The 20836-nt window shown below is 37.3% G+C and overlaps 1 protein-coding gene across 1 annotated transcript in view; it reads right to left on the bottom strand.

Moving 5' to 3' along the window:
• LOC129490057 (probable C-mannosyltransferase DPY19L2) overlaps window positions 1–20836 on the bottom strand; it is a 230886-nt gene that overhangs the window by 91338 nt on the left and 118712 nt on the right. The window contains exon 7 of the mRNA XM_063609696.1: window positions 7070–7127. Within this exon, the coding sequence (XP_063465766.1) occupies window positions 7070–7127 (58 nt within the window). The remainder of the gene's footprint in view (window positions 1–7069; window positions 7128–20836) is intronic.

Raw genomic sequence — 20836 nt, 5'->3', positions numbered from 1 at the left:
ACAAACACAAAAATGAATATTTTTGTGACAGCCACCCCTCCCGCAACCTGGAACACACATAAACATACACACACATGAATCTGGCAGATAAAGAGGAGTAGGGGAAAGTCAGAACTCTGTGAGATCACAATCTCACACAGCGTTTAGGTTCCAGGGCCTTGCCACAGCTGAATCTGGAGATGGATTAAAATTAACTAAAAAGATGAAAACTAACCCCTTCCCAGTTTAAAGAGTGGTAAGATCAAAGGAATCATCCCAAGTTGAGCATCTGGAAAGTTGGAGACTGAGACAAAGAAAAAAGAGATCGCTGTAGTTCACTTGAAACTGGAAGTAAACTAAAACAAATTAAAACTATACTACTGCCCCGCTTGGCAGGGCTTCATGTGGGATCCAAATTCTCAGTCTCTCTTCCTAGATGCTTGAAATAAAAGAAGATGTTCCTTTTCTAGGGAAATTGAGGCAAAAATGATTATCTAGTTCAACCTTTATCATTCTTTTACAGAAATTGTCTTGCACAAAATAAAAAGCTATGAGACATACAAAGTAGCAGAAAAACATGATCCACAATCGAGAGAAAAAAAACAGTCAACGGAGTTAAATTCCTAAATAATATAGGTGTTGGCATTAGAAGACAGATTTTAAAATAACTATAATAATTAGATTTTAAAATGTAGAAAAATATTAGTGAGATGAATGAAGAGATAGGAAATTTCAACACAAAAATGGTGGCTCTAGGAAAAAAATGGAAATTCTAAGAAGGAACGAAGGAAGAAAGGGAAAGAGAGAGGGAGGGAGGGAGGGAGGGAAGGAGGGAAGAAAGGAAGGCAAGAAGGGAGGAAGGCAGAGAGGGAGGGAGGGAATTTACCAGACAGTGATAACAGCAGACTGCATGCATTAGAATAAAGCATCCATCAACTCCTAGACATGGCAAGAGAAAATACCCAAAGGGAGGAATAGAGAGAAAAAAAATGGGAAAAAAAAAAGTGTCAAAAATCTGTGATAGTATTTTTAAAAAGTTTAACATACATGTAATTAGAATCCCCAAAGAAGAAGAGAGAAACAATGGGGAAAATAAAGTATTTAAAAAGAAGTTCTTGGCTAGAAATTTTCAAAAACTGATTAAAAATAAAAACTAACCCACAAAAGCGTTCAATGAACAAAGCACATCTAGGTTCACCACCATCAACCAATAAAAAACAAATATATAATGAAAATCCTCAAACAACAAAGACACATTACATTCAGAGGAACAACAACAAAAATTATAGCTGACTTCTTATAAAACAGTAGAAGCCAGAAGATAATGGAATGGCATCTTTAAAGTGCTGAAAGGTACAGCTATCAACCTATAATTCTTATGCAGCAAACATGTACTTCAAAAATGAAGGCAAGATAACATTTTTAGACAGACAAAAACTAAGGGACTTATTGGGAGATCTTTACCACAATGCTAAATAAAATTCTTAAAACTAAAGAGAAATTATGTCAGATGGAAATCCAGATCTGCAGGAAGAAATTAAGAACACCATTGAGATGCAAACTGAAGTGCTCAGTTGTGAAGGATGACTAGGAGTTAATTAGGCACAGGTCAAGATGAGGGGTGCAGAGGCATATACAAAGCATAGGAAACAGCATGTGCAAAGGCCCTGAGGAAGGAAAAGGAATAGTCCTTTCTGGGAACTGGAGAAAGAAGGGCTCATAGGGCTGAAGCAAAACAATAAAAAATAGCCTGAAGAGTGATGGGAGACAAAACCAGAAATCCAGCTGGGCAAGGTCATTAAAGATGTTGTAGGCTACTTTTCTATTGTAGACTGCTTTTCAAATTTACATCAGCAGATATGCTGCTAAGATTAACACACTCTATTTTTATTGAACTTTTGAAGTTACTGTAAGTTTAATATAGTAAGTTCACAAATCCAGACATACCAGTGAATAGCCTTCATGAAACTATACGTCTTGTACTTACATTGTTTCCCAAATTCATGTAAAACATAATTTAAATCATGTCACTCTACTAGTCATCATCCTCTAGTGGCATTCCATCCACTCCAAATAGACCCTATAATGACCTACAGAAATCTGCTCCCACTCTATCCTATCTCCAATTATTAACTGTCTGACCTTATCTGCTATCACTCTCTGCTCCTCCTTGCTACTGCCCAGATAAGCCAGTTATTCTCCTGCTTTAAGGCAGAAGATAATCCCACATCCACATGATTGTCCACAAGGATAGGAGTCTTTGTTTTACTTATACATCTCAAGCATCAAAAAGTACCTGGTGTACAGCAGGCCAAAACCTTACCAACACTGGCAAGAAAGGAAGAAAGAATGAAAGAAAAACGAAGAGGTCCACAAATCGGTAAGAAAAGGTCTCTGCACCTTCCATTTGTAAAAGATAAATTATAGTGATGTCTTCTTTGAAATGCTATTCCCCTACCTAAGAGTTTCATGTTTGGAGAGATTAATGAAGAATCAGGAAACTTGTAATCCTCTCTCTGCAAAAAGATCCACAATATTGATCTGGGCAATGATTTCTTGGATAAGACTGCAAAAGCACAGGCAAGGAAAGCAAAAATAGCCAAATAGGATTGCGTCAAACTAAAATGCTTCTGCACAACAAGGAAATAATTAACAGAGTGTAGAGTCAACCCAAGGATTGGGAGAAAATATCTGTAAACCACACCTCTGATAAGGGGCCAATATTCAAAATATGTAAGGTACTCAAATAACTCAACAGCAACAAAACAACTCAATTTTTAAAATGGGCAAAGAATCTGAAGTCATTTCTCAAAAGGAGAGATACAAATGGCCAACAGATATATAAAATAAAATGCTCAGCTTCTCAAATCCTAGGGGAAATTCAAATTAAAACCACAATGAGATATCAATGTGCACCTGTTAGAATGGCTATTATCAAAACAGACAAATGATAAGTGTTGGAGAGGATGTGGAGAAAAGGGAACTCTTGCACACTGTTGGCGGGAATGTAAATTCATACAGTCATTCTAGAAAGCCATGTAAGTTTCCTCAAAAACACTATAAATAGAACTGGCAATCCAACTTCAGAGTATATATACAAAGGAACTGAAATCAGTACATCAGAGATACCTGCACTCCCATGTTCATTTCAGCATTATTCACAATAGCCAAGATACGGAAGCAACCCTAAGTGTCCATAAAGAGATTAATAAGGAAAATGTGCTATACATACACAACGGAATATGACACAGCCTTAAAAAAAGAAGGAAATTATGTCATTTGAGACACTATGAATGGAACTGAAAGATATTACGCTAAGTGAAATAAGCCAAGCACAGGAAGGCAAATACTGTATGATCTCAATTACATGTGGAGTCTAAGAGTCATTCTCATAGAAACAGAGAACAGAAAGGTAGTTACCAGAGGCTCAGGGGAGAGATGGGTAATGGGGAGATGATCCAAGGATATCAAGTTTCAGTTGGGCAGGAGGAATAAGTTTTAATGATCTATTGCTCCACTTGATGACTACAGTTAATAATAATGTACTGCATATTTCGAAACTGTTAAAAGAATAGATTTTTAGCATTCTCATCACAAAAAATGCTAAGCTGGTGAAGGGATACATTAATTTGCTTGATTGACTCTTTCTACAATGTATACATAAATCAAAACATCACATTGTAGCCCATTAATATCTACAATTATTATTTGTAAGTTAAAATAAGTAATTTTTAAAAAATACAAATAAATAAAATCATCTCCCTGCTGGGTAACCTTGAGCCAATCACTTAATGTTTCAGTGCTTCCATTTTTATGATATTGGAATATTTACTACATATCTACCATATAAACATATTATAAGAATGAGATTGTTTTCAAAGTGTTCTAAGAATTCTTTTCCAAATCTTATATAAATGGTATAACTATGTCAATAAGTAATTAGGAACATATATGTTTATAGTTTAATTTCAGTTCAGTGCAAAAATATTTAAGAAATGTGGGTCAGAAATATGTTGTGGGTCATAAAAATGGGTTAGATATGAACCCCAAGGCAATCCTTTCATTTACTTTGAATTACTTTTTTAAAAAGTATTTATTTCTAAAAAATACAAAGTAAGGAATTTCCTCTTCATATGTACACATCTTTATATATGCGATTATGTTTTACATAAAACAGAATCAATCATGCTTGGTAATAGTTTTTTTTTTTTAATCTTACCATGAAAAAGTTAAACAATCTTATTTCACAAAAAAAGAATTTCTAACAATCAAAAAATTGGAGAAAAATACTGTATTCAGGTTTTTCTTAATACACATTCATGTGCTTTTCTATCAGCATGCCAAAACCCTGCACCATCAACACATGTTGCGTGCGTCTTGTAAAAGAAAACATTTTAAAGGCAAAACAAAATTGCTAGCTTTCGTCTTTGCAAAAATTCTCAGTTGTGACAGAATGAAATTTACTAAAGAATCTTGATCAATGAAAACATCTGCATAGTTTTTATTACAGAATGTATAACCTCAACATTACTGATCATTATTATAAACCCTTTTATTGCATTTCACATGTTTCAGATTTGAAGGTTTTAAATGTGTTTTAAATAATTTATTTAATAATCGATTAAGCTATTCATGCTACACATTTTATAACTATTTTGTTCAGGCAAAATTTTTCCCTTGTAAAACCATATGAGGAAAAAGAAAATTTTTAAAAAGTAAACCTATGCTATCTTAGCATCTAGTGCAGAATAAACTAAATAATGGAAATAGAAGTTAAATGCAAGTAACAATTCAGAACTATTCTTTGCAACATAAACCAATCACTCATGTGATCAAAGTAACTCTCCTAAGAAAGTAAGGTACCAATTAGTAACCCACTAGCATTTCCAGTGAGCAATGCTCTACAAAAGCTCACTAAATACATAAATAGGTACCACCAGAGTAAATATTTCTGTCTATAGAAAAAGTATATACTTAAAAGTCAGAAAAAAATAGGGTCTGAAAATCTCATTACCTAAAACCAAAATATGTTGAGTTCTCACCAATATTTTACCCAAAACTGCAGTTTATGCTCTCAATTTTAATGTCATTATCTGTATTTTCACATGTAATTTTACATGTAAGTAAAATTATCTACTTGACTATTTCAGCAAAACTGAAATTCTAATTCTAATGATATTCAGTTTACCTTTTCCTAAAAAAGTAATGTCTAAGCATGCTTTTCAGCTACACCAAGTAGCTGAAAACTATCAAAAAGACAATTCATCAGCCCGAAAAGCCAATTGAATAGTCTTAATTCCATTGTTAAAATTTAAGAAAACTTTGTAAGGAATGATGTTCATGCCACGTGAGTATCAAAATTATAAGAAAACTTAAGACCAAGAATAAAAAACCATAGTATACACTGAGGGTAGCATGACAGACCTTTGCGCTTTACAAACAGTGGTCTTCCTGGTGGTCTAGGTTCCAAAATTTTGAATAACCTCTTTCCTCTGACACCTTATTGTTAACACACAATGCTTCCTTCTTCCATTATTAAATGGTTATTTCCCCATTTCTTAGGCCATTCTCACAGAATCTGTGGTTCAAAGTGCTTCTTGGTCCACACTATTACAATGTGCAGGATCCATAGTCAGGAAAAGCCAAATCTTTCTTTTTTTTTTTTTGAAACACATACTCTACCAATTAACTGATGTCATGTTGCAACCAGTTGTCAAATACTCTAGCTTTATATTTCTGTGATTCTAAATACTAAGAACATATTAGCTAAGTATCTATTAGTAACTCGCTGACTAAAAAGAAGTCCAGCATTGACTCTGCATTATGTTTGGAGATGATTACTGTTATAGCACATGTTAAAACATGTGCATATTCAAATACAGCAGGCACTGAGTGTATAAAACGCATGGAAGGACAAAGTCACTTCACACAAAGCAAGCTGACCTTTATTCTTTTCTCCCTCATATAAAATTTATCATGAAAGAAATCTAGACAGAGATGTATTAGAAATTCATTTACAACTATGATTAATCTAGAAACACTGAAACTCTGAATTTATATTAGAATTTAAACCAAGTTAATTAGTCAAGAACAGTAATAATACAAGCTAACAATTACATAGCACCTACCATGTGCCAAACACTGTTCTAGGCATTTACACATATGAATTCACTTAGTCTCTGCAATAATCCTATGAGGTGGGTAACATCATTATGCCCATTTACAAACAGGAAACTAAGGCAAAGAGAGATTAAATGACTTGCTCAGATCACACAGCCACTAAATAGCAGTCAGGATTTGAACCAAGGCAACCTGGATCCAGAGTCTATATTTTTTACAATACTGTTCTCTTTAGAAAGTCCTTGAACACTCAAATATTTTGTAAAAAGTACTTAAAAGAATATCAAATGTTAATACGTTAAAATAAGAATACACTGTGTAGCTCCTGAAAGGAAAAGTTATCCCTACAAAAGAAAGTTATATCAATTACCGCCTACTTCTATTATAACTAAAATATGAGCTTTCACAGTTTTAAAATTATACAAACAATTGATACTTGAGGGCAGGCATGGTGGCTTATACCTGTAATCCCAACACTTTGGGAGACCAAGGCAGGAGGATTGCTTGAGGCCAGGAAATTGAGACCAGCCTGGGCAACATAGAAAGATTCCATGTCTATAAAAAATTTAAACAATTAGCTGAGTGTGGTGATGAATGCCTGTAGTCCCAGCTACTCTGGAAGCTGATTCTGAGGCAGGAGGATCACCTGACCCCAGGAGTTTGAGGCTGCAGTTAGCTATGATCTACCACTGCACTCCAGACTGGGCAACAAAAAGAGACACTGCCTCAAAAAAAAAAAAAAAAAGAATTGATACAGTTGATACAGACCCACTATTTCATCAAATTACTAAGCCTTATATCACATAAGAAGTATAATAGTCATGAAAAGTTAACTTAAATGAATGCTAGTGTTTAAATTTTGAATCAAAATAATAAGATCAAACATTTAAAGAACACCATTATAGATTAAATTTAAAGAAGAAAACTGCATTTCCAGGAGTAATTCTGAGAATAGTTTTTGATTACCTACCTCTCCATAATTGAAAAAGAAGCACAACACTGTAACCAGGCCTCCTAATCGGCTGCCACTGGAAAAGAAGAAAACATAAATAACAAAAATCCAGGTCAATCCTAAGAAAAATGTTAAAATGCATAACATCATAACCTCTGGTATTATTAAAGATTTTAGTCACACTAGAACTCTCCTATGCTTATTTATAAAATAGTTTATTTCCTCCAAAGTATCATCAGTCAAAATAATCTTTTTTCATTTTTTAAAAATCATTTGCTATCTATAATATGTATAGACTCAGAAAAGCATGCAAACTGAAAGGGAATAAAAAATTCTTACTAGTCATATTGCTGTACATCATGCCACCTGATTTTTCTTTTTATTTTCTTTATAACCTCATATTTACTTATGTCCTTCAACATTTCTCAAACTGCTTTCCTTGGGACAGATGATATACATTAGGAAAAAGGGTGAGAAAGACGTGCAAGGAAAGGGATCCATGGTCATGAGGATGGAAAACTCCACACTGCCCACCTGCTCCTAGAAATTCACAAGGCACTTCCACACATTAAAGATTTAATTTCATATTTCCCAAATCCCATCCCCAAGCTACTTTTCTGCAGAATACACTTGAGGAATACCAGTTTATAAGGTTTTATATTTCATTTGTTTTCAAAAACTGGAATAGAACACAAATATCAAAGTATGACAATCAGGCTTATAACTCTAGATAAGAAATTACAATGGTGTAATCTAGTAGTTCTAACAATTAACCTTCATTTGCTCAGGTAAGAGTGAAACATGTTCCCTACTGTCCCCCAGGTCTGGGTAGGGGACATAAGGCTATGTTTAGGTTTATTTCATCACGTTCTGCATCTTTACACTTGAGGTCTTCTTACTCATTTTAGCTCATGCTGCTTTCTTATTATTCTACCCAAATATCCTTCCTTCTTTTTCTCTACCTTCCTTCCTTCTATTTCTCTGTCTATAAGTATATCACAGAGAGGTCAGAGAGGAAACAAAGAACCAGATGGTACAGGCATCAAAGGCCTTGTATTTACTCTTGTGATGTATGAATGAGGAAAAGAGGAAGAGATGTAATGGCCAGCAGGGGTAAACCATGTAGGGAGTATCCAGAAGGAGACAGGTAGGGCTGGGACCCCAGCACGGGTGCACTGTTTGCCTTGGCAAAAGAGGAGGAAGACTGCATATTTAGTGGCAAGTACTTTGTGGAACTTCCATGTTCCCCACAGAGCAGAAGACACAGCCACTTGCTGCTAGAGAGAAACGATGGCGGCATTAAACGTTTGAGGAAAGACAGAAATGTCTGAAACACCACTCACATTTCAGGAGAGCGGTAACTGGGGAAAACACAGAGCTGCTGGGATATCTTAGGGGAACAACTGAGGCTGCAGAACACAAATCTATAGGGTCACTAATCACAAGACTGTGTGATTTTTGCCTACCGATTATCAGCCTAGACAGCACAAACGAAATATAAAGGGGTAAAGAAACTGAGGACATTGGCCAGAAAGTGTCTGAAGTGATGGATCACTGAAATGACAGCATCAGATAGAGGAGCTTAGAAAGCAGTACAGGCCAGGAAGTGGACGCCAGGGTTCTCTCCTGAAAGGTGTACCACATCTTCAAAAGAGAAGCACACAGGCTAAGCCCAGGCTTCATCACAAGTGATTAGACATTAGAAAGGTTAAGACAGAGTTAATGGTTTAAAAAACAAATAAATACATTTTAGTGTTTTGAACTTACTCTAACAAGACAAAAAATACAGAAGTTTATAGGGGAAAAACGTGATTTTCTCACTACCCTCTCCCAATCCTATTCACCTAAGAATATTTTAGTATGTGTCTATTCTTTCAAATCGCTCTCTCTAACCACACAAACATGTATTTTCTATGTGATAACATCTCTCTGAAATTTGTTCCTTTTCTAATTATTCTAGCATAAATATTATTCCTAATCAATATATGTAAACTTACAGGGGTTATTTTTATAGATGGCAAATACCATATAGTACAAATATATTTACTTAGCCCATTCCATATTACTAGGCATATAAATATTTTTCAATTTCTTGCTATAATAAAAAACGGTTAAAGTAAACATCCTCGTACATGTAAATGCTGGCGCGTTTGTTTCAGGAGGGATATAACTGTGAGACACATGAGTCAAAGGATGTGAGCTGTGCCCAGAAGCACTGCAGCAGTCCACACCCTCGTCACAGAGTACGCAGGAGGTCGTTTCTCCACCCCTTGTGCAGCACCTCATGTGTTTTTCAAATTTTGTCCTTAGACAGTTGAAAACCCTTTTCTCACTGCCTACTTGTATGCAGCAGCATTTTAGTGTTTTGTTTTGACAACATGTATTTTCTCTTCCGTGAACTGCTTATTCATATTCTTGTCTATTTTTCTATTAGACTATTTCCCTACTTAAAAATTAAGGTTATCAAACCTTTGACTGTCAAATGTGAAAATAACATTTAAAAGCTGTCCAAAAAAACAACCACTTTAAGCCTTGAGAAAGATGTGACTGTGATGAGTCACATATGGTTACAACTTCCATTCTCAGGTTATAGATTAACTTGCTTTCTTATTTTTCTTGTTCAGTACAATGACTAGAGAATTAAACAATGTCAGGCACAAAAACTTCCTGCCTTTTTTTTTTTCCCAGAGACTGGGTCTCACTCAGTCACCTAAGCTAGGGTAGAGTGGCACAATCATGGCTCACTGCAGCCTCGAACTCATGGGATCCAGCAATCCTCCTGCCTCAGCCTCCAGAGTAGCTGAAACTACAGGTGTGAGCCTGCCTTCGAAGTTAATAACCCCTGTTAAAGATTAACGTTCCCTGTGTTGTTTTCCTTTGCTTAGATCAGACTATAGAAAACCCATCATTATTATACCCTCTGTTTAAAAAAAAAAAAAAGTTAAATGTACCCTTCCCCCAAAAGAAATACCACCTATAACCAATCAAACTGCTGTGACTATGTGCCAATCCGTATGAATAATGTTGTATTCCTGCTAAAAATGTCTCTGTCTCTGCCTGTATAAATGAAACCTAAACTTCCCTACTTCCAAAGGCTGACTTCATTCCTTTGGAGTTGGTGTTCCTGAGTGGTCCACCCTCACACTTTGTGCTTGCATAAACGCTATTTAGATTCTGATCCTTTTGATTATTTTAAGTTAACACATACGTGTGACAATGTATTTTGATGTAATTTGTGATGTATTCTGTCAGAAAGAATTTTTAAATTTTTATGTATTTAAATATGTTGATATTTTCCTTTATTTCTTCTGCACTTCCTGTCTTGTCTCTGAAGGTCTTCCATACCTCAAAACTATAGTCTCCTAAAATTTCTTCTAATATTAACTGCATTTTCCACTTAGCTCTTTCACCCTAATTTTGTTCTCTTTGAAATACCCAATTATAATAAAATCATTTATCAAGTAAACATCCCTTTTACCAGTGAAATGAAATTCAGCCTTTATCTTATATTAATTCCTTACAATGCTAGACTGTTCTATTTCATTCAACTGACTTAATTCTGTATTTTTTTGTATCACACTATTTTTATTACTGTAGCATTAGGGTAATTTTAACACATGATTCTAAAAAGCTCCCCACCCCCAACTACTCTTATTTTTAAGATTTTTTAGGTAACTCCTACCAACTTATTCTTACATATAACATCTGAACCAGTTTCCCAACCCTGCTCCCCAACCCAAGAAAAAATTGTCAGGCTTCTGATCAGAATGACATTAAATTTATATATAATTTGGGTTGGGAAGGGCTGTCATTTATATGATGGCCACTCAGTTGCACAGTATATCTCTTTCCACTTACTCAATTCTAATTGTATTCCTTTAAATAAAAATTTTTGGGGCCAGCCACGGTGGCTCATGCCTGTAATCTCAGCACTTTGGGAGGCCAAGTCGGGTGGATCACTTGAGGCCAAGAGTTCGAGACCAGCCTGCCCAACATGATGAAACACTGTCTCTAAGAAAAAAAAAAAAAATTAGCCATGTGGTGGTGCATGACTGTAGTCCCAGCTACTCAGGAGGCTGAGAGTCAAGAATCATTTGAACCAGGAAGGTGGAGGCTACAGTAAGCTGAGATTGCACCACAGCACTCCAGCCTGGGTGACAGAGTGAAACTGTCTCAAAAAATAATAAATTTTTTTTGGACAACCAATGTAAGTACCAAGTTAAAACTTCTAGAAATACAAAGAGAACATGATAAAATCTGATCATAGTGGAAAATTTTAATTCTTTCATAATCTGACAGGTCAAGTAAGCTAAAGGAAACATATTAGGGATCTGAAGGAGATAATCAACAAGCTCAATATTGTGACTATACAGAGATTACACATCATTTTCTTATGTCACTGGAACATCTAGTTGTAAAGGCACCTCATCCTCTGATTAGAAGCTACAACAACCTAAAACACAAGAAAGATGAGTTTTTTAAAAAATGACACTTGGGGAATTTAATGTAAAATTTCCTTTTAAAAATTCTCTGGAACAACGAGGAATAAAAATGGAAATTTAATAACTTTAATTTTCTAAATGGCAGAGTAAAGGTAGAGAAAGAACAAAAGACTCACAAATCCAATTCCCTGACCAAATGTCAGGATGAGGTTTGCCTAAGAAGTCGCATACTCTCACTCAGTTGCCATACAACCTGGGAGGCTTTGAGGTTGGACAATTTCCTGAGGGCAGAGCCACTGTGACAACATTCCTTTTTCACCAAATTACTAAAATACAGGTTATGGTCCAACATCTTCCATGAATATGGGCTCAGCTTTGCTTAATTAACAAAAGAGGCAGATTTTTTCTAGTACACTTTTGAGAACTGCAAAGCTGGAGGAGGAGAATAAAATTTGTCTATCTACAAGGAATGTTCTGAGTTAGAATCACTGTGAAATGATATGACATGAAACAAATCTAAACTAGTGTTCTCGATGTCCACCCTCTCACCCCAATGCATAGAGGCTACTAAGTAAGTCCTATTATTTTGCTAAATAGAAAAGATGCAGCAATCAGAATACCTAAATTTTTAAAAAAATTTTTTCCCATTATAGTGATCAGTTGATATTTTAGCATTCCCTAGTGGTTAAAAAAAAAAAAGTCTCTTCTGCAATATTACCACCAACTGTCAGAAAATATGAAAGCTCCTATTGTGCAAATTTTAAAACATTCTAAGCTTGCTAAACATTTACTACATTTACTCATACATCTCATTCACCTAAACCTTGATTTTTCTTAGACATAAAATGAGGGGATAATAAAAAATAAAGCTAAAAAAGACCTAAAAATACTTTCCAGTTCTAAAATTTAAGAATTCTATAATTCTCTTCTTTCCAACCTACTACAGTTATATAGATTTAAATCAATTATCAAGTTTTGATAGGTTTCATTAATCATTGAGATTTTTATCTCTATTTACAAAAATAAAGAACCATCCAAAGTTAAACTTTCGAAGAGAAAAAAGCAATCAGAGTTCATTCAAAACTATATTAAATAACTCTTACGAGTTAAGTTTTCTTATTGTTGTGTAAATGCTTAAGAAAGAGAAAATGGAGAAAAATTTGGAAATAACCAAATTAAGATAATTTCCAATCTTAAGTTGGAGATTGAAGGCTTGGGCACCTTCCTAGCCCAATGAAGAAATGCCAAGCAGGCCTAGTTCAGAGCTGAGAACCTTCCCCTATACTCGTGGCAGGGGGTGGGGGGATTCACTGGTTACTAAGTAAAGAGATAGGAAAGAAAGATGAGGAATGAGGATAAGAATCGGGAAGGGTGAGAAAAATTCTCAGCTTGGTCCTTTCCAGTCTGTTTCAAGCAAGTGATTAATGCCTTTAATTTAACTCTCTGTCAGTTCTAACAGAAGTTTTCATTTATTAGATTGTGAACTCCTCAATTCACCCATGGTGCCAAGGACCAAGCCTTGTCCATGAAAGAGAGTGAAAGGGTATCTGAAAACAGAACTATTCAATCAAAAGACTGCTGGCATTCCTTTTTTGAAAGCTTGTAGCCAAACACACCACATCTCATGTCACACCAGGCAGGGCCATGTGTTCAGGTGAGCCTCTGCTCTGACCCAACCACCACACTCCTCAACTCCTATGCAGACCTCTCCACTGTGTGCTCCAGGCCCTTCATTCCATGGTGAACAACTACCTATCCAACACCCACAGCCTCTTCCCAGATGCTTCCTCCTTCTCCTGCCTGGAAATATCACTCTCCTCTGAACAATGCTTCCCCTGGAGCCTCCCTCCCAGTATCCCAGAGTCTGTCCATTTCCCTCCATCCCACCACCGTCATACCAGCTAAGGCTCCCATCCTCTTCCCCTGGGCTGCTACAGCCTCCGACGCCCCCCACCCAAAGCCTGCTCCCTCTATGCTGCAGATTGTGTTGTTTTTAACAATGAATGGACCCAATCCCACTCCATCCACACAGCCCTTCAATGGCATCCCTACCCACAAGGTCAAATCCAAACACCAAAACATGTCCGAAATGCCTCGCAGGATCTGGCCCCTGCATACACCTCGGGGACTCCTTTCACTATTCTTCCTACTACCCACACTCTGCTCTCCAGCTGCACTGTCCTCGTCACAGTTCCTCAAATGATAAGACCACACTGACAACAGTGTGCAGAACAGCCTGGGAGCAAGACTGGTGGGGAGCAGAGCCACATGAGCTGATGCAGAGTCATCCCAGGGGGATGGGCTAGCAGAGAAGTGGAAGGATGCCAGAGATACTCTGAAGCAGGACAGTAATAATAGGATTTTGTGACTCCTTGGATTACAGAGGAAAGAGGAAAGTCATGGCTATCTCTTAGAGGTCAGACTGGGCATTAGCGTAGACAGAAGTGTCATTTGCTGAGAGAGTGAAGGCATAAAAAGGGGAAGGTTTTGGAGAAAAGATGCGAATATTGCCAACCAATAACTTTCATCAATTTATGCATACTAAATAAAAATACTTATCTTTTAAATATTCATACACAACTGTTAGACCAAATGGGTTTGATTAAAGATGTGTTAGCAGGCCAAGTTAATAGTACATTTAAAAAAAAAAATGTAGCTGGAAAACTTTGAGATGGTAGAATTTACAGCCTATTTAAGACGTGTTTTTAGCCAAAAATCCAGCCTGTAAATCCTTGATTTTTTGAAAATAAAGAATAAGAAAATATCATGTAAAACAATGGAAGCAAAACTGCCATAAAATTTAAGAAATTCAACTTTTCCTTAAAACAGGTGGAGGGCAGTGGAAGAGTGGAAAATTAATACAAAACGCTATTCCATTCTGCTACAGAGCCTAAGAATGCTTCATAGGCAACTTGGTTGGATCACGGGAAGAGAAGGTAGGAAGATTAACTGTGTTAATGATGACTATTCACTCCAGATGTAAAGGGGGACATCAAGCAAAATTAAAAAGGGCTTTGACATACAGACTAATCATGCAGGCCCTCAGGGCTTCTGGAACATATCTAGAAATAAAGCAGCTTAAAAAAATCTCTCAGATATCAAAGAAACCACTCTGAACCTCCAATGACCAAAGAAAATAAGAGAACAGAAAATCGGAAGATGAAGGTATTGTCCTCTGACTAGCCAGTTCCTTACGTGGAAGAAAAGGGATTTTCTGCTAACTACTTATGTCTACAAAAGGACATCCAGGCTTTTCTCACAAAAGCTCAGAAACAATGGAGAACTGGGTAGAGACAAGGGCAAATATTCAAAAGTAGGGGAGAAGATCAGGAACAGATCAGAGGGGCCACAGGGACTCTGGGCAGCCCACATTAAATGTAGAGAAGTTCATGAAAAAGATCATTTAAAAGTTCTCTTCAAAAAGTGACCTCATTGTCAGAGAGGGAGTGGAAGTGAGGAAAAGGGAACACTAACCCTGCCTCAGTGAGTGTGTGCTCAGCCCTCATGCAAAAGCATCTGCATACGAGCGGGGTTGAGGGGGAGGAGGAGTCACTGGCACTGGGTGTCACTTCTGCACTGAGGTGAAGAATCAGATATGCCTCCTGGACTCTGGCCACAGGCAGAGGCAGCTGAGGCTGGTAAATGAAAAAGCAACAAGCTGAAAGGAGCCTGGGTCTCCCCCAACAAAGCAGTTTACACTCTGATCATGCTGTAATAAAAGCCAGTAGTCAGTTAAGACCCATCCACATTGCAGCCTTCTAACCAGCTCCTCATTGTTACATACAAATGTCAAGCTAGGAATCAGCAGGCTGTGGGGATGGAAGCTTCCAATGTGAAAAATAGAAACTAATACAAATTGAAGGGGGACTTAGAGCTAATACAGACAATGCAACAGGCAGAGAAATTTTCAAACTCAAGATTCTTTAGGTTGGAAACTAACAGAAATGACAATAAAATGTAAAAATAAAATAAGGGAGAAAAACCCCGAGAAAAATCGACTTCAAGAAGTCCAATATCAATAACTTTCAAGAAAACAGGAAAAAAAAATGGAGAAGAGAAAGTCATTAGGGAAATACCACTAAAAGAAGTTTTCCTCCGAAGTGAAGTAAGTGCCCAGATAGAGAGCACAAAGTATGCGATGAGAAGGATGAAATAATATCTACCACATCATGACCTTTCTGGGGACTAAAGAGAGAAAGATGAACCCAAAAGCTGCCAGAGGAAAAAAACTAGCCACACACAAAAGGAACTAATGGTAGAACAGCACCAGACTTTTGAAAAGCTACACTCCATCTTAGAAGACAGTCAAACAAAGCCTTTAAACGTCTGAGGAAAAATAAAAATCAACAACCAGGCAAACCAGTAATTGAGTATAAAAATAAAAAAGGAAATGTTCAAACATGCCAGACAAATGTATTTTAAAACTATCTCTGAGACTCTCTTGGAAATTACCTGAGGATATGATCCTCAAAAGGATGAAACAGACCAGAAAGAGACCAACCTGGGGTCCAAAACACAATGAATTCAATGCGAGAGAGGAAAGGGGAATTCTCAGGATGGTGGTGAACAAAACTCCCAGGGAATCGCTATACGGAAGCCCAGGGAAGGACAGGTCTAGGATGGAACCAGAGACAGAGGCTCCAGGAGGGAGGCCCCAGGGGATAGGAGTGGGAGAATTGAAATAATGGATTGTATACATTTGACAAAGTATAAAATAAGTGTTTACAGTTCAGTTGTAGACCTGGAGAGCAATTAATCAGCATACAGAACACCAAAGAAAACAAAATATTAGCAATAAGTAACCACAGGAAAAATTTTAAGTTACCAAATAAACAATTATTTGTACTACTTAATTCAGCAGTAAGCAGTATTTTTACAGTCAGAGTAACGTAACTGTGGACTATGGTTTTACGTATCAGAATTGCTGAGGTTTCAAAGATCTGAAAGTGGCTTTCCCTATACAAAGGGATAGATGGGGTGGGGAAGACAGATGAGGCAAGGGACCACTGAGGTACTTGATTATAAAAGGTTGAATAATGCCAAAAGATATGCATGTATATACAAAGCAGTGAAAATTCAGTTTAAAAACATACTAATAAGTAACATACCTATTGTAGAGCATTACATTAATAGAAAGAAAGTTTTTCAATTACTTATTTGGAGACCTCTTGATATTTGTCAAAAAATACTTATAAGGAAGAAATCATAAAAATGTTCCAGATAACATTAAAATAGATGTTCGTATTCACCATCAAAAGAAATAATACAGTATGTTTTAATCTTGGCTTGAAAAATTTAAAGAAAAACCTTCCAAAAAAAAGAGAAATTTTCCATACTGAAATTACCAACTACAAACTACCAGACCATGCGAAGGTATGGAGTTACAGTCATCTTACCTGGAGAATGAGGAGTCGGGGAAATGTGTAATCGCAAAAGCAGACATTTAAGAATCCGCCCCGCAACACGCAGTATGTTACCTTTCCCTCCAATGTGTCGTTAGTTCAATAAATGATTCTAAGTAAAATTAACTGAGGAAACTATTAGAATCATTATAAAATTACATGTATGACAGCTAAAAATGGAGCAAAATAGGATCCTGAAAAATGACAATATTAGAAAGAGTAGACTTCCACCTATCAAACCAAAACAATGCATACAGAAATGTCAGCTGAAGAACAGCAAAATCCTGGGACCTCAGAATCCTTCAGAAATGAACTATTACAGAACAGTAATATTCGGAACATTAGAACAGAAAAGAGAACAGAAAGTCTAGATCCTTCTTAGTGTCATGTATCTTTAAAACATTTTAACATTTAAGTAAAACTTTTTATGAAATATAAAAACCACTCACTTTGGAAATGGAATACTTTTTTCTTCATTATGCAGGATCTTTAAACAAAAATTAACTAAAGCTGCAGACAATATAATTGCTGTGGAAAGAACACTTAAAATGTATTCTCAAAGACAGTAGGCCAGGCGTGGTGGCTCACGCCTGTAATCCCAGCACTCTGGGAGGCCAAGGCGGGTAGATCACGAGGTCAGGAGATCGAGACCATCCTGGCTAACATGGTGAAACCCTGTCTCTACTAAAAATACAAAAAATTAGCCGGACTTGGTGGCGGGCACCTGTAGTCCCAGCTACTCGGGAGGCTAAGGCAGGAGAATGGCGTAAGTAAACCCAGGAGGTGGAGCTTGCAGTGAGCCTAGATCACACCACTGCACTCCAGCCTGGGCGACAGAGTGAGACTCCATCTCAAAAAAAAAAAAAAAAGACAGTAGAGCACACACTTTGGAGCCACTGTTGGTACTCAAATCCCTACTCTGCCAATGACTAGCTCTGTGACCTTGGCAAAGTTATTTAATATCCTTGTATCTCAGTTTCCTCATCTATAAAGTGGTTTACCTATCTCATCAGGTAACCATATGGATTAAATGAGTTTCTGATGGTAAAGAGCTTAGACTAGAGCCTCACACATAAGCGTTACACATGAACTGAATTTCTGCAATCAAAAACAGTCTTCAGTGAAGATTGGAATCTGCAGAGGGAAAGCTTCAGAATGAGTCCACTGGAAAAATACTTCCTGAATTGGTAAACGCTAGTAAAGCTTATGTGATAGATAATATATTTTTATTGTGCCTTTCATATATGGCAACCATAAGCTAAGTTTTTCTTTCAATATTTTATTATTAATTCATTTATTCAATCAAAAAATATTTTGGAAGGCAAGCATTCTTCTGGGCCATTTGCAAACACTACCTTATTCCATTCTCACATAGAAGACAGAGTCTCTTAAACTCATTTAGGTGTTCTCCCCTCTACTCAATCACTTCTTTAAAAATTTTCTATAATTTTCCATTTTAGTTAACCTAATAAAACACTGCACCTCCCTTTTACAACCCTAAAAGACCTTTGTTACTTTATATTTTCTTTTACATCTAAAAGCAAACCAAAGAACTGGCAGTCAAAGTTCTGCTCACATCATTTATTCAAACTATATAAAAACTCAACCTTAATAGATTCCACCCACAATTTAGAGCTTCTGTACAGCTTTTTTTGGTCTTCTAGCCTTAATCATGACAGCCTAAGTTTGCCAGACATCTAAGGAAAGCACCTAACATGGAAGGTAGAGACCAAAAGATGTTTAAAAAAACAAGCTAGGCCGGGCACGGTGGCTCACACCTGTAATCCCAGCACTTTGCTAGGCTGAGGCGAGTGGATCACCAGGTCAAGAGATTGAGACAATCCTGGCCAACATGGTGAAACCCCATCTCAACTAAAAAATACAAAAATTGGCTGGGTGTGGTGGCACGTGCCTGTAGTCCCAGCTACTTGGGAGGCTGAGGCAAGAGAAAATTGCTTGGACCCAGGAGGCGAAGGTTGCAGTGAGCCGAGATCAAGCGATTGCACTCCAGCCTGGTAACAGAGCGAGACTCTGGCTCAAAACAAACAAACAAACAAACAAACAAAAAACACAAGCTAGAAGATGCCAAGATTATTCTGGGAGGGTAAAAACATCATTAATACCCTTAGAGAGAAAATGCATTGAATCCATGAAACAAAAATAAAATACTATTTTCTAAAAAGGAATGTTTATAGAACAAACAAAACTTCTTGGAAATTAAAAGCATGATAATGAAAAATAAAAACTCAGTAGAACAGTTGGAAAAATTAAGGCTGATAAAATGTTCTAGAATGTAGAACAAAGCCAAAGAGCTTAAAATTGGGGGAAAAAAAAGAAAAGAAAAGAAAATTAGAGGACTGGGAACTATGAACATCCAAACAATAAAAGTTCTGAATCAGAAAACAAAGGGAATGAAATAACTATAGAAATAATGCAAGAAAATTCCCAGAAATCAAAGGCATGAGTTACAAGATTGAAACAACCCATCAAGTGTCTAAGAGAACACATGAAAGCACATCTACACTGAGATGATATTGCTCTGAAATTTCAGAACCACAGAGACAAAGAAGATATTCTACAATCTTCCAGAGAGAGGAAGGTGAAGCAAAGGTCACATACAAAGGTTTAGAAATCCGAATAACAGGAACATCTGAATAGCACCATCTGAAGCAACCAACAATGTTTTCAAGTCTAGAGTTCAATACTCAGCCAAACAGTGAACCAAATACGAAAGCGAATAAAGACATTTTCAAATATGCAAAGTTTCATAAATGTTTACCTCCCAGCTATCTACTCTCAAGACCTACTTACTAGAAGATGAGGTCTACCAAAACGAGAAAATAAACCAAGAAAGAGGAACAAACAAGATAAGGGCACAGGAAGTCCAACAGGGGAGAGCAGTCAAGGAAATCCCAATGGGATGCCAAGAGGACAGATGTACACAAACCATGGAAGGTGGCCAGTCCAGCACCAAATACTGACTCATGCCAAAAATCTCCACATTTTATTTGTGTGAGCCTGGATGAGCCTGGACCAGATTCTTGTCTGTATTTTATCTTGGCTCCACATGCTTTACTGCTGGCATCAGTTAAAGAAACTTATGTCACTCACAGAAGTTGTTCTGCTTTGATATGCTCCAGAGAGCCAGGGTAAACAGTGGTGAATTTAGAAAGAGGGAACAGCTCTTCCCCTCATGATATTTCTGCTGGATATTCTGTACCTGGCCACTACATTTCTGCCAGATGTCCCTACCGACTAAGTCCGACATTTATCCCAGGACTAGCTCATGACCTTGCCTACTGATGTCCTGAGGAATCAGGCTCCTGGTTGAAAACCTATATGGGATTTCTCAGGCCTGGCCATATGCAAGGCTTTGCCTGGCAGGCCTCACAGGGAAAAGAAGCCCTTCACACACCAGGCTGGGTGCAGACCCAGTGTACTGTAGTCTCTCAGCGGAGTTGCAGTCAATGACTCAGCCACTTCTGGGTGATAAAGGTCTTCTTATATTTGCCTTCCTAGCCCAGGCACCTTTATTTCCTGGTCCCATTCTCTGCTGGAGGTGAGGGGCTCCTTGAAGAGGCTGCTCCCCACTCTGACTCAGACTCTGCACTCTTTGGCTCCTAGCCCTTCTCCTTTGCCCCACCACCTCAAGAACCATAAACTGCAGGAGGCTTTTGTTCCCTTTTGATGGGGGCAAGACATCCTCATCCTCACATCTCACTTATACCATTACAGTAAATGATTAAAGGCTTAACTCTCACTTTTGCCTTGTCGCTTTAACCAGCCACTCCAATACCTGGCAGCTCAGCTCCCTCCCCTAGCTCAGCTGAGCTCCTGACAGCCTCAGAAAGTTCCCTCAGGGAACCTAAAGACCATGACTCAGAAATTCTCTTCTTCTGGGAACTTTCATCTAACAAGGGCAATAGTGTCCTCTCCTTAAG

The sequence above is a fragment of the Symphalangus syndactylus genome, chromosome 9 (genome assembly GCF_028878055.3).
Source record: "Symphalangus syndactylus isolate Jambi chromosome 9, NHGRI_mSymSyn1-v2.1_pri, whole genome shotgun sequence".
Taxonomy (NCBI): domain Eukaryota; kingdom Metazoa; phylum Chordata; class Mammalia; order Primates; family Hylobatidae; genus Symphalangus; species Symphalangus syndactylus.
This window is presented reverse-complemented; position numbering and strand designations above follow the sequence as displayed.